General features: G+C 39.9%; 1 protein-coding gene across 1 annotated transcript in view; it reads right to left on the bottom strand.

Annotated features, from left to right (window-relative positions):
- PRKAR2B (protein kinase cAMP-dependent type II regulatory subunit beta) overlaps positions 1-12,396 on the bottom strand; it is a gene marked incomplete at its 5' end in the record, with an annotated part of 28,745 nt that overhangs the window by 9,603 nt on the left and 6,746 nt on the right. The window contains 3 exons of the mRNA XM_015828789.1: positions 814-920; positions 2,699-2,782; positions 3,179-3,231. Of these exons, the coding sequence (XP_015684275.1) occupies positions 814-920; positions 2,699-2,782; positions 3,179-3,231 (244 nt within the window). The remainder of the gene's footprint in view (positions 1-813; positions 921-2,698; positions 2,783-3,178; positions 3,232-12,396) is intronic.

Below are 12,396 nucleotides of genomic sequence, written 5' to 3'. Positions count from 1 at the left end.
CAGTGTTCCAGTATCTGAGGGGCTGCCACCAAGAAGAGGGGGTCACGTTATTCACCAAAGCACCAGAGGGAAAGACGAGAAACAATGGTTGGAAACTGTCCAAAGAGAGAAGCAACCTGGAATTAAGGAGAAACTTCCTGACAGTGAGGACAATTAACCAGTGGAACAACCTGCCTCCAGAAATTGTGAATGCTCCAACACTGGAAGTTTTTAAGAAGAGACTGGACAACCATTTGTCTGAAATGATATAGGGCAGGGGTCTTCAAACCTGGCCCTTTTATGACTTGTGGACTTCAATTCCCAGAATTCCTCAGCCAGCATGCCAGGCTGAGGAATTCTGGGAGTTGAAGTCCACAAGTCATAAAAGGGCCAAGTTTGAAGGCCCCTGGTATAGGGTTTTCTGCCTGAGCAGGGGGTTGGACTAGAAGACCTCCAAGGTCTCTTCCAACTCTATCATTATTAGAGTTAAAAACTGGAGGTTTTTAAGAAGAGACTGGACAGTCAATTGTCTGAAATGGTATAGGTTTCCCTGCTTGAGGAGGGGGCTGGACTAGAAGACCTCCAAGGTCCCTTCCAACTCAACTCAACTCAACTCAACTCTATTCTACTCTACTCTACTCTACTCTACTCTACTCTACTCTACTCTACTCTACTCTACTCTACTCTACTCTACTCTACTCCACTCCACTCCACTCCACTCCACTCCACTCCACTCCACTCCACTCCACTCTCCACTCCACTCCACTCTAAACTGTATTTGACGCAATATTGTAATTTCAGCCTCTACACACCAATACCCCGGGAGATACTTACCGATCAATTACATAGAAGTTGTCGCCATCATCTCCTTGATCAATGACGTGTTCTCCCCCTTCAACTAGCTTTTCAAACATGGCATCCAGAACTTGGGACATCTGTTCCTGTGAACCCATCAATTTTATTATTACCGTCACCGGCCAGGGAATCAAACCATCAACTTCGTCGTTAATCAAGAATATAAGAAGAGCAGAAGGACCACTTTTAACACCGAAAGGTATCTCAAAGGAATGTTGGAAATGTAAAAAGTAAAAAAGGGATCTTTTATCCTAGAGGTATTCCCCAACTTACGACTACAGCTGAGCCCAACGTTAAAACACAAATTTTGCTCCTTAAATATAGGTGCATCACATTGCTGTGTAGCTACAAAAGGACAGAATTGGCATCTTGATGTCAACAAGCACGTTTCGGCACGTTGGCATCGTCTGTGTTAGCGATATAAAGCACAGGTTGTCCTCGACTTACAACAGTTCATTTAGTGACCGGCCGCTCAAAGTTCCAACGGCACTGAAAAAAGGGACTTACGGCCGACCTTTCCAGCATTCCCATGGTCGTGTGATCAAAATTCAGAAGCTTGGCAACTGACTCATATTTACGACGGTCGCAGCGTCCCGGGGGTCACGCGATCCCCTTTTGCGATCTTCCGGCAAGCAAAGTCAACGGGAACAGCCAGTTTTACTTAACAACTGTGATACTAACTTAACAACTACGGGGATGCATGAACAAATGTGGGCAAGAAAAGTCGTAAAAAATGGGGCAAAACTCAACGTATTTCTCACTTAGCCACATAAGTTTTGAATTCAGTTGAGGTCGTAAGTTGAGGACTGCCTGTACATAAATTTATTCAGAGAGCTGAAGTCCCTGGATAGCAACTAGGTAGACAAAGGCTGATTTAAAAAAAAATAATGAAAATAAAATAAATAAAATAAATAAATCGTGCCTTATTTCACCATATAATTTAAAACCCTTTCCTCCTTGATTCCACGTTGCTTTAGAATATGATATGAACCTAAGAATTTATAGCAACAACACAGAAATAAGTATTTAACAAAGAATAGCGTTTCAGAATAAGTTATTTGTAAATATGTGAACTACTGTGTGACCCGTTGTTAGTATCTCATTTTTTTTTGCTTCTCTCATATCCCACCTGTAATATTTCTGAAAACAGTAACGTTCTAATATTTCTTAAGTTAACCTACATATCTGTATATATATTCTGTATATATGTATATATATGTCATGTGTGTGTGTCTGTCTATATCTATACATCTACATCTACATCTACTATCTATCTATCTATCTATCTATCTATCTATCTATCTATCTATCTATCTATCTATCTATCTATCTATCTATCTAACTAACTAACTAACTAACTAACTAACTAACTATATGTGTGTGTGTATCTATATCTATATATCTATATATCTATATATCTATATCTATATATCTATCTATATCTATATATTTAGCTATCTATATAAATAAAAATGTAAATGTTCGTTTGTTCAAAATCTTAAATCTCCTAAAGTTCTTCACCGATTGCTTTGAAATTTTGACACAACGTTGCATTCGAATACGCGCGTGTTTTTATATGTCTATATTATATAGATGTCACACCTGTGACAGGTAAAAACATGCTTTTTTGAAAAACAGCGCCATCTGTTGGACGTAAAAGCAACACACGCTTTTACCAGACTGAGCCACAGCAACGCATGGTTGGGTACAGTTAGTCTAGATATAAATCTATATCTATATCTAGCTATGTGTGTGTGTATGTGTGTCTATATACACACACATACATATATACACATATACAGTACGCATACATACACACACACACACACAAATATATTATCACTGCATAAAAAGTCACTCTTACCTGATCTAAGTTCTTAAACAGGAGAATATCTTTGCAAGCTTCCTGTAGCCTGTTTCTTTGATCATCTGTTTTGGGGTGAATAACCTGAAAGAGATTATTAAAAGTTAGGCTTTCTTGAGACTATTTTTAGGCAAAATTATCTTCCAACAGGCCAGGCCAATTCAAACTAATACAGATGTGTTATTAGGGTTTTGTGAACCAAACATCTGAAAAAGGTTTTTAAATCTCATTATTACAAATACAAAGGACAGGAACGGGGAAAAAATGCCCATCTTAATTTCCCCACTGTTATTTAAAAACAAAATTAGAATAAATGTAATAGTGGAAAATGTTTTAACCATATATTACATTTTACAGATGTCTATGGATATACATATAGATATAATGTATGTGTATGCTTAAAAAACTTTGAAAACACTATTTTTTTTTCAAAAATATGCCTTTTTACTGAAAGATATTTTATTTCCTGGCTGCACATACCCTTGATTCAGTGTCGTCGTCTTCTTCATCGGGATTATAAGCTTCTGCACACACTGAAAACGAAAACAAAAATGCACATTCATTCGTAAATGCTCATTTATTTTCACCCCTTTTGCTTCTGAGTTACAATCAATATTGGCTGCTGAAGTTTTGTTTGGCCTTCTTGCAAAGTAAAGCTTGCTTTGCTTTTGCTTATATAATGTGGCTTGATGAGTATCCCGAAATAAGGGGGAAAAAAGGATACACACGATTGAAATAAATAAATGAAATAATCTGGAAGATGGCGGGGGAGGAGTCTGCACACTTTCCAGATGTCCAAGTTAACAGCAGTGGCCTGAGAAGACTAACTTTGACATCTGACTTGGTCCAGATGTTTTTAATTCTACCAACAGACACACTTTTGTACCAACAAAATCGTAGCTCTTTAAATACAACATATCAACTGTCCTTGAGGTTGATCACTGGAATGTTGAGTCCCTTTCTCTGAAGCAGGGATTTCTCCGTACTCTCCATCTTCTGCACTAAATTCATCAACTCTGCATATCAAGAAATACCCTTCCTTCCCTTTTTCAACAGCTGAATCTATCTGTCTGTCTGTCTATTACAGGGGTCTTCAAACTTGGCCCTTTTATGACTTGTGGACTTCAACTCCCAGAATTCCTCAGCCAGGCACGCTGGCAGAGGAATTCTGGGAGTTGAAGTCCACAAGTCATAAAAGGGCCAAGTTTGAAGACCCCTGATCTATCTTCTCTCTCTCATCCATCTAACTTCTCTCTCTCTCTCTCTCTCTCTCTCATCTATCTATCATCTATCATCTCTCTCATTCATCTATCTACTCTATCTCTAATCTATTTTATCATCTATCTATCTATCTATCTTCTATCTATCATCTTCTCTCTCTCACTCATCTATCTACTCTCTCTATCTCTCTATCTACTCTATTTTATCATCTATCTATCATATATCTATCTATCTATCATCTATCATCTCTCATTCATTATCTACTCTCTCTATCTCTATCTCTCTATCTACTCTATTTTATCATCTATCTATCATCTATCTATCATCTATATCATCTATCTATCTATCATCTATCATCTCTCTCATTCATCTATCTACTCTATCTCTCTATCTCTATCTCTCTACTCTGTTTTATCATCTATCTATCTATCTATCTATCTATCTATCTATCTATCTATCTATCTATCTATCTATCTATCTATCTATCTGATTTGATTGGTGCTCATCTTTCTGTAAGGCAACTCTGGACAGCTTACAACGTTAAAAGCAACAAAACCATAAAAATACATGTGTCTAATAACAATAAAAATACAACTTATTATTAAAAGATGGGGAGGGGAGGGAGTGGGGTGCACAAGTGGAGAGATGGGATCTGCTACCCATCAACCAGCTCCAGCGTGACACTCTCCCGTCGGGGTCCCAAGAATTTCTACCATGCTAGTCCGATGCTACCATTTTTTGTGAGTGCCAGACTGGCCCCCGGTATTCAAACGCAAATCCAATAAACGTGCTCGGATCAGAGCAAAACAAAAGGGCCTTGGACTGCAATATTATACCACTCAGAAAGCTTTTAGAGCATGTGTGTCCCTAACCTAACCCCCTATGGTGTCTTCTGTCTACATGCTAAAAGCTTCACGGGTGATGAAAAATTATTTATGCACGTGGCACTTAAACGCAAGACTTTTTATTTCCCTATTGCTAAACAGCAACCTGTAATCTAGATGAAAAATATAACATCCGCAAAATGTCTTTAGGACGCAATAGCAGAAATGGCCAGGAAAAATGTCACCCAAGACGGTGGTCCCCAACCTTTTGGGCACCAGGAATTGGTAACGTGAAGCAGTATATACATCTAAGTGCTATTGCTATGCCTGCCTTCCTTCCTTCCTTCCTTCCTTCCTTCCTTCCTTCCTTCCTTCCTTCCTTCCTTCCTTCCTTCCTCTCTTATTCCCTTTCTCATTCTCCTTCCTGGTGGGACAGTGGTTAAAAGGAAGTATTGCAGGCTAATTCTGCCCACTGCCAGCAGTTCGATCCTGACCGGCTCAAGGTTGACTCAGCCTTCCATCCTTTCGAGGTTGGTAAAATGAGGACCCAGATTGTTGGGCTCAATATGCTGACTCTGTAAACCGCTTAGAGAGGGCCGTAAAGCACTGTGAAGTGGTGTATAAGTCTAAGCGCTATTGCCGCTACTATCCGTCAAGAGTGAAAATTTGGCAGCTATGTGCCTCTGGTTCTACGGAAGCCTGCTGACGGCAGGATGGAAACCTTTCAAGGACATTCTAGCAGGTGTGAAGAAGATAGCTGACGGTTCCCGTAAGAAAGAGAACGTGTTTACATGAGCTACGTGGACATCTGGGGGGAGTTTGGCTGGGAAAGTCACAGTTATATGCTACCATCTGAATCCTTGGGATTTCGGAGTTAGTTTTACCTCGCCTTTACCAGGCCACGCGTTCAATAAACACTCAGCTTTTCAGAAATGAAAATTATCCTGGACTTTTTATTGGGATACTTGAGCTGGACGTTGACCCTGTCCCTGTGTCAATTCACAAGACCTTCCAGCTCTGATGGTCTTTAAAAAGCGCTAACCTCTCTTCCTGTTGCATTCAAGGTGATTAGCGCCGATGAGATTTATAATCTAATAAACCTTTCGGAAGGATGCTCTCCCTTCTGCCCCCACCGTGGAAGACTGGCAGCGGTGGCATTTAATCCGCGCAAAAGGTCACACTGGCAGGTGTGTATTGGAGGAGGATTTTTCATAACCGTTGCCCTGTGTTAACTTCTTCGGTGCCTACCACATCTGAGGGTTTCTCCTTCCGTGCAGAATGAAAAGGCTGCCAAGTTGGGCTTTGGGAGTTAAGCATCTCTTAGAACAAATTTAAATTTGTTCTAAGAGATGCTTAGAACAAATTTAAATTTAAATCAGTTATGAGATTTTTAGAAAAGCCCATTCTTTGCATTCACGGTCCATTTGGCTATGATCTATTCTTTCCATACGTCTTCTCCAGGTTTCCAGAAGCCCAGATTCACTTAAGAACCACATGACCACTTAGCAACTGCGATGATTCACTTAACAGCTGTGGCAAGAAAAGTCATAAAATGGGGCAAAAGTCACTTAATAACAACGGTCTCACTTAGCAACATAAATCTGGGGCTCAATTGAGGGGGTCCACCTATTCTCCAAAGCACCTGAAGGCAGGACAAGAAGCAACGGGTGGAAACTAACCAAAGAGAGAAGCAACCTGGAACTGAGGAGAAATTTCCTGACAGTTGAGGACAATTAACCAGTGGAACAACCTGCCTCCAGAAGCGGTGAATGCGCCAACACTGGAAGTTTTTAAGAAGAGACTGGACAACCATTTATCTGAAATGGTATAGGGCAGAGGTCTTCAAACTTGGCCCTTTTATGACTTGTGGACTTCAATTCCCAGAATTCCTCAGCCAGCATGCCAGGCTGAGGAATTCTGGGGGTTGAAGTCCACAAGTCTTAAAGTGGCCAAGTTTTGGAAACATTGCTTTAGGTCAGGGGTCTTCAAGCTAGGCCCTTTTAATGACTCGTGGACTTCAACTCCCAGAATTCCTGAGCTAGCATGGCTCAGCTTGGAAACCTCTACCTTTCCCCTCAGCGTGCCTGGCTGAGGGATTCTGGGGGTTGAAGTCCACAAGTCATAAAAGGGCCAAGTATGAAGACCCCTGGTATAGGGTTTTCTGCCTGAGCAGGGGGTTGGACTAGAAGACCTCTAAGATCTCTTCCAACTCAATCATTATTGTTGTTGTTGTTATAAGTTGAGGACTGCCTGTAATTCAACAGGCTCAAATTGTATTAAATTATTTTCTTAACTTGAAAGTGGAAGGAAGTGAGCATATGGACCATTCATATTTACACCAATCATAAGAGGAACCACATAAACGAAAATTAGTACTGCAATATTTCATTGTGACACAGTTCGCACACAGTTAAAAAATCTTAGTTAATGCACTGAAAGGATTTCAAACAAGTAATACAATTTGCACATCATACTACACATAAATAACAACAGCGAAGAAAACACACAGTTCACATTCAGGAATATTAATTCCCTTTGTTATATTTGGACTGCATCTGCAATTTATTATTATTTTTTAAGTAGTAAAAATATCTTCCATTAAATTTTTCTTTTATTTATTAAATTTATATGCCATCCGTCTCGCCCTGCAAAGAGATTAATAATAATTTGCTGTTGGACAGATCAGCTTTTTAGCAAAAAGACTTAAACTGATTAATTGAAAAGGTACTGTTCTTTTTGAAATCCCCGTGGTTCATTCTGACTAATTAGTTATTTGCTTGTCAAATTATAGCAACGTCATTTGTTTGAAAGCTGTCCCAAACTTACTGTTTTATGAACTGTGTCTGTGAATTTATTCCAGATGTCACCTTTTGTTTACATCCCACATCTGGTAGCTGCCTGCTATCATAACATAAGAGTTCGGATCAGTTCATAGTTTATTATAACACAAATGTTTGGCCAATAATTTTCCACATAGATCATATTTCTCCATCAATCTGGAAAGTCCTAAAGTACGACAAGCTCCGTTTATTTAACTGAGTTCCTTGCTCCAGAAATGCGATACTTTTGCTTATTCAAAGACTTGAGCATAAGCATAAATATCCCTACACGTAGGGGGTTCATAAACCATGTTTTTTAATTCTTAAACATAATCCCTCTTTAATGTATGAGCTTTCCCAAAGGTGCTTTTTCATGAGGTAACTGGACTTTGTTTTTTCTTTGAAGACATTTCGCTCCTCATTCAAGAAGCTTCTTCAGTTCTGACTGGATGGTGGGGAACGGAAGGATTTATACTCCTTGCAGAGAGCTGGTCGTTTGCATTTTTTTTTAGAGAGTCGTTGAGGCCACTTGGAGGTTTGTCTGTGTCTTCAGGGACACCTGAGTGGTGCAAATGGGTGTGGAGCCTCCTTGGGACTGCTGAAAGGATTGTGTTATAGACAGGAGATACATGGTGTCGTATCCCCCTCCCTTTTGTTGAGAGAGGGCTGTTCAATTTTGACCTAGATGGCCTCTTGGACCCCTCTTTCTAACCAGCGGTCCTCTCTGTCCAAAATGTGGACTTTGCTGTCTTCGAAAGAGCGGCCTTCGTCTTTCAAACGTAGATGGACGGCTGACTCATGTCCCGATGGGTTTGTTCTCCTATGTTGTGCCAGGCNTACGTCTAAAAAGTTCCACACAACAGCCACCATGTAAATAGCACACACAGAACAGCCCAAAACACACAGAGGATGGGCTCCAGCCCAAATCCAAAAGCTTGGAAGATAACATCTCTGGTCCTGGTGACCAACCCTGATTGGATCCTGCAACATTACCCTGGGATACGTCTATTCGCTTTCATTTGTGTCCTACTCTCTTACAATATTTATAAAGAAAGACAAGATGGCTTCATTTGTTTATTTTAAAAACTCTAGGCTCTTCCTGGGTCAAATTAGAAGAATGTAACTCAAAAGTACGGAACAGAAGGTCCGGGGAAAAACAATCTTATCAGATTATCTAGATTGGATATTGAAACAATTCAACAGATAAAAGCAACTAAGGGGATCTATATTGAAGGATGGCCAACGGTTGCCTTGATGCAAAAAAATTAAAAAAAATAAATCTCTTTTCTGTTCTCCGCCACCTCCTTTCAAAAAAAAACAAACCTAAACATGTGAATACAGTTCAAAGGCATAATGTGTCTTCCAGCCAACCGAGGTATAACGGAGGCCGTGTGTACGAACAACGGTCTCTAATCCTGAGGACCAGGAGAATGGGTCACTTGAGGCCGTTATGCTTCTTGCAATAAAGTGGAAATTCGGAAACAACAATATCGGTCAAGGTAACGCAATAGGTCCATTCTGCAGGAAGCAAATGGAAATCAGATTACTTTAGAGCGAAGATGGAAATAAATGGCTGGTAAGGTCAGGCAGAAGGTAACCTTATTCATATCCTAAATCATATTCATTGTGGAAAGAAAAAAATGAAGGTAATTTCAATGGCCAATAAATAATGCATGAAATCACTTATATAAGCAGACTAGAGCCATCAGGCTAGAAATACGGAGAAAACATCCTCTACGTATTTGTCTTTTCTAAGTACACCATTATAAGTACAAGTGCAGACAAATAGTAAATTCTTCAGACAGAACTGACAGATGATTAAGATAATTAGGGGACTGGAGGCTAAAACATACAAGGAACGGTTGCTGGAATTGGCCATGTCTAGTTTAATGAAGAGAAGGACAAGGGGGGACAGGATAGCAGCCTTCCAGTATCTCAGGGGCTACCCCAAAGAAGAGGGAGTCAAGCTATTCTCCAAAGCGCCTGAAGGCAGGACAAGAAGCAACAGATGGGAACTAATCAAGGAGAGAAGCAACCTAGAACTAAGGAGGAATTTCCTGATAGTTAGAACAATTAACCAGTGGAACTGCTTGCCACCAGAATGCTCGAACACTGGACGTTTTTAAGAAGAGACTGGACAGCCATTTGTCTGAAATGGTATAGGGTTTCCTGCCTGAGCAGGGGGTTGGACTAGATGACCTCCAAGGTCCTTTCCAACTCTATTATTATTATTATTATTATTATTATTATTATTATTATTATTATTATTATTATTATTATTATTATTATTATTATTATTATTATTATTATGTGGATCATCGCACAGTCAGCCAGATGTTCAGACTGGATTTGGCATTTTGTCTACCTATCGAGTCCTTTCCCAGAACCTGGGATAGGCAGATGTGGATGTTTGATGGTANTACGTCTAAAAAGTTCCACACAACAGCCACCATGTAAATAGCACACACAGAACAGCCCAAAACACACAGAGGATGGGCTCCAGCCCAAATCCAAAAGCTTGGAAGATAACATCTCTGGTCCTGGTGACCAACCCTGATTGGATCCTGCAACATTACCCTGGGATACGTCTATTCGCTTTCATTTGTGTCCTACTCTCTTGAAATATTTATAAAGAAAGATAAGATGGCTTCATTTGTTTATTTTAAAAACTCTAGGCTCTTCCTGGGTCAAATTAGAAGAATGTAACTCAAAAGTACGGAACAGAAGGTCCGGGGAAAAACAATCTTATCAGATTATCTAGATTGGATATTGAAACAATTCAACAGATAAAAGCAACTAAGGGGATCTATATTGAAGGATGGCCAACGGTTGCCTTGATGCAAAAAAAATAAATAAAAATAAATCTCTTTTCTGTTCTCCGCCACCTCCTTTCAAAAAAAAAAACCTAAACATGTGAATACAGTTCAAAGGCATAATGTGTCTTCCAGCCAACCGAGGTATAACGGAGGCCGTGTTTACGAACAACGGTCTCTAATCCTGAGGACCAGGAGAATGGGTCACTTAAGGCCGTTATGCTTCTTGCAATAAAGTGGAAATTCGGAAACAACAATATCGGGTCAAGGTAACGCAATAGGTCCATTCTGCAGGAAGCAAATGGAAATCAGATTACTTTAGAGCGAAGATGGAAATAAATGGCTGGTAAGGTCAGGCAGAAGGTAACCTTATTCATATCCTAAATCATCTCCTCTGTGGAAAGAAAAAAAAAACCGAAGGTAATTTCAATGGCCAATAAATAATGCATGAAATCACTTATATAAGCAGAATAGAGCCATCAGGCTAGAAATACGGAGAAAACATCCTCTACGTATTTCTATTTTCTAAGTACACCATTAAGTACAAGTGCAGACAAAAAATTCTTCAGACAGAACTGACAGATGATTAAGATAATTAGGGGACTGGAGGCTAAAACATATAAGGAACGGCTGCTGGAATTGGGCATGTCTAGTTTAACGAAGAGAAGGACCAGGGGGGACATGATAGCAGCCTTCCAGTATCTCAGGGGCTGCCCCAAAGAAGAGGGAGTCAAGCTATTCTCCAAAGCACCTGAAGGCAGGACAAGAAGCAACAGATGGGAACTAACCAAGGAGAGAAGCAACCTAGAACCAAGGAGGAATTTCCTGATAGTTAGAACAATTAGCCAATGGAACTGCTTGCCACCAGAATGCTCGAACACTGGACGTTTTTAAGAAGAGACTGGTCTGAAATGGTATAGGGTTTCCTGCCTGAGCAGGGGGTTGGACTAGATGACCTCCAAGGTCCCTTCCAACTCTATTATTATTATTATTATTATTATTATTATTATTATTATTATTATTATTATTATTATTATTATTATTATTAACTTTAATTTTAACTTTAACTTCTTTAACTAACAGGAGAGATTAACATAAGCACTGAAAGGCAGATAATCTTTCTGTTATATCTTTAACCATTCCCTTGGTGGCCGTTCAAAGTTACAACCGCACTGAATAAAAATGGACTTACGACCGGTTTTCACCCAACCACTGCAGTATCCCCCGTGGTCACGTGGTCAAAATTGGGATGCTGGTCAACTTCCGACAGTTGCAGCGCCCCAGAATCATCTTTCGCAATAACTGCAGGGATTTATTGAACAATGGTGGGCGAGAAAGGTTATAAAAATAAGGCACAACTCACAACAACTGACTTGCTAATCAACAACAGACATTTTGGGATCAGCGGTGGCCGTAAATCAAGGGCTCCTTCTACTTTTTCTACATAAGCCTCTTATACAAATTAGTTGCTTGGTTTTATTTGAATAAAGCGGACTGGGTTGAATCTGAACAGAACTGAGATTCAACCAGTTCCTGCTGGAAATCTGGATTTTTCTAAACGGTTTATGTTAAGAACGATGCTACAGGTTAGTTCCAATTGGTTTTGATAGATCTCCTTTTCTTTCTTTCTTTTAATTGTGAGTTAGAGGCAGAAAATAACCCCAAAGTCAAACTCACTTAATGACTGTCTCACTTAGCAACAAACTTTCTGGGCCTGGTCGTTACATCAAGGACTATTTATGAGGCGACAAGATGCTATTGGCATGAAGGGCTTCGAACAGAATTGGGTAAGGTAATAATAATAATGATGATGATGATGATGAAGTTGGAAGGGACCTTGGAGGTCATCTAGTCCAACCCCCTGCTCAGGCAGGAAACCCTATACCATTTTGGACAAATGGCTGTCCAGTCTCTTCTTAAAAACTTCCAGTGTTGGAGCATTCACCGCTTCTGGAGGCAGGTTGTTCCACTGGTTAATTGTTCTAACTGTCAGGAAGTTTCTCCTTAGTTCTAGGTTGCTT

The sequence above is a fragment of the Protobothrops mucrosquamatus genome, unplaced genomic scaffold (assembly GCF_001527695.2).
Source record: "Protobothrops mucrosquamatus isolate PMUCROS unplaced genomic scaffold, P.Mucros_1.0 scaffold4909, whole genome shotgun sequence".
Classification (NCBI taxonomy): Eukaryota; Metazoa; Chordata; class Lepidosauria; order Squamata; family Viperidae; genus Protobothrops; species Protobothrops mucrosquamatus.
The sequence above is the reverse complement of the archived record's forward strand: the minus strand, read 5'-3'. Positions and strand labels throughout refer to the sequence as shown.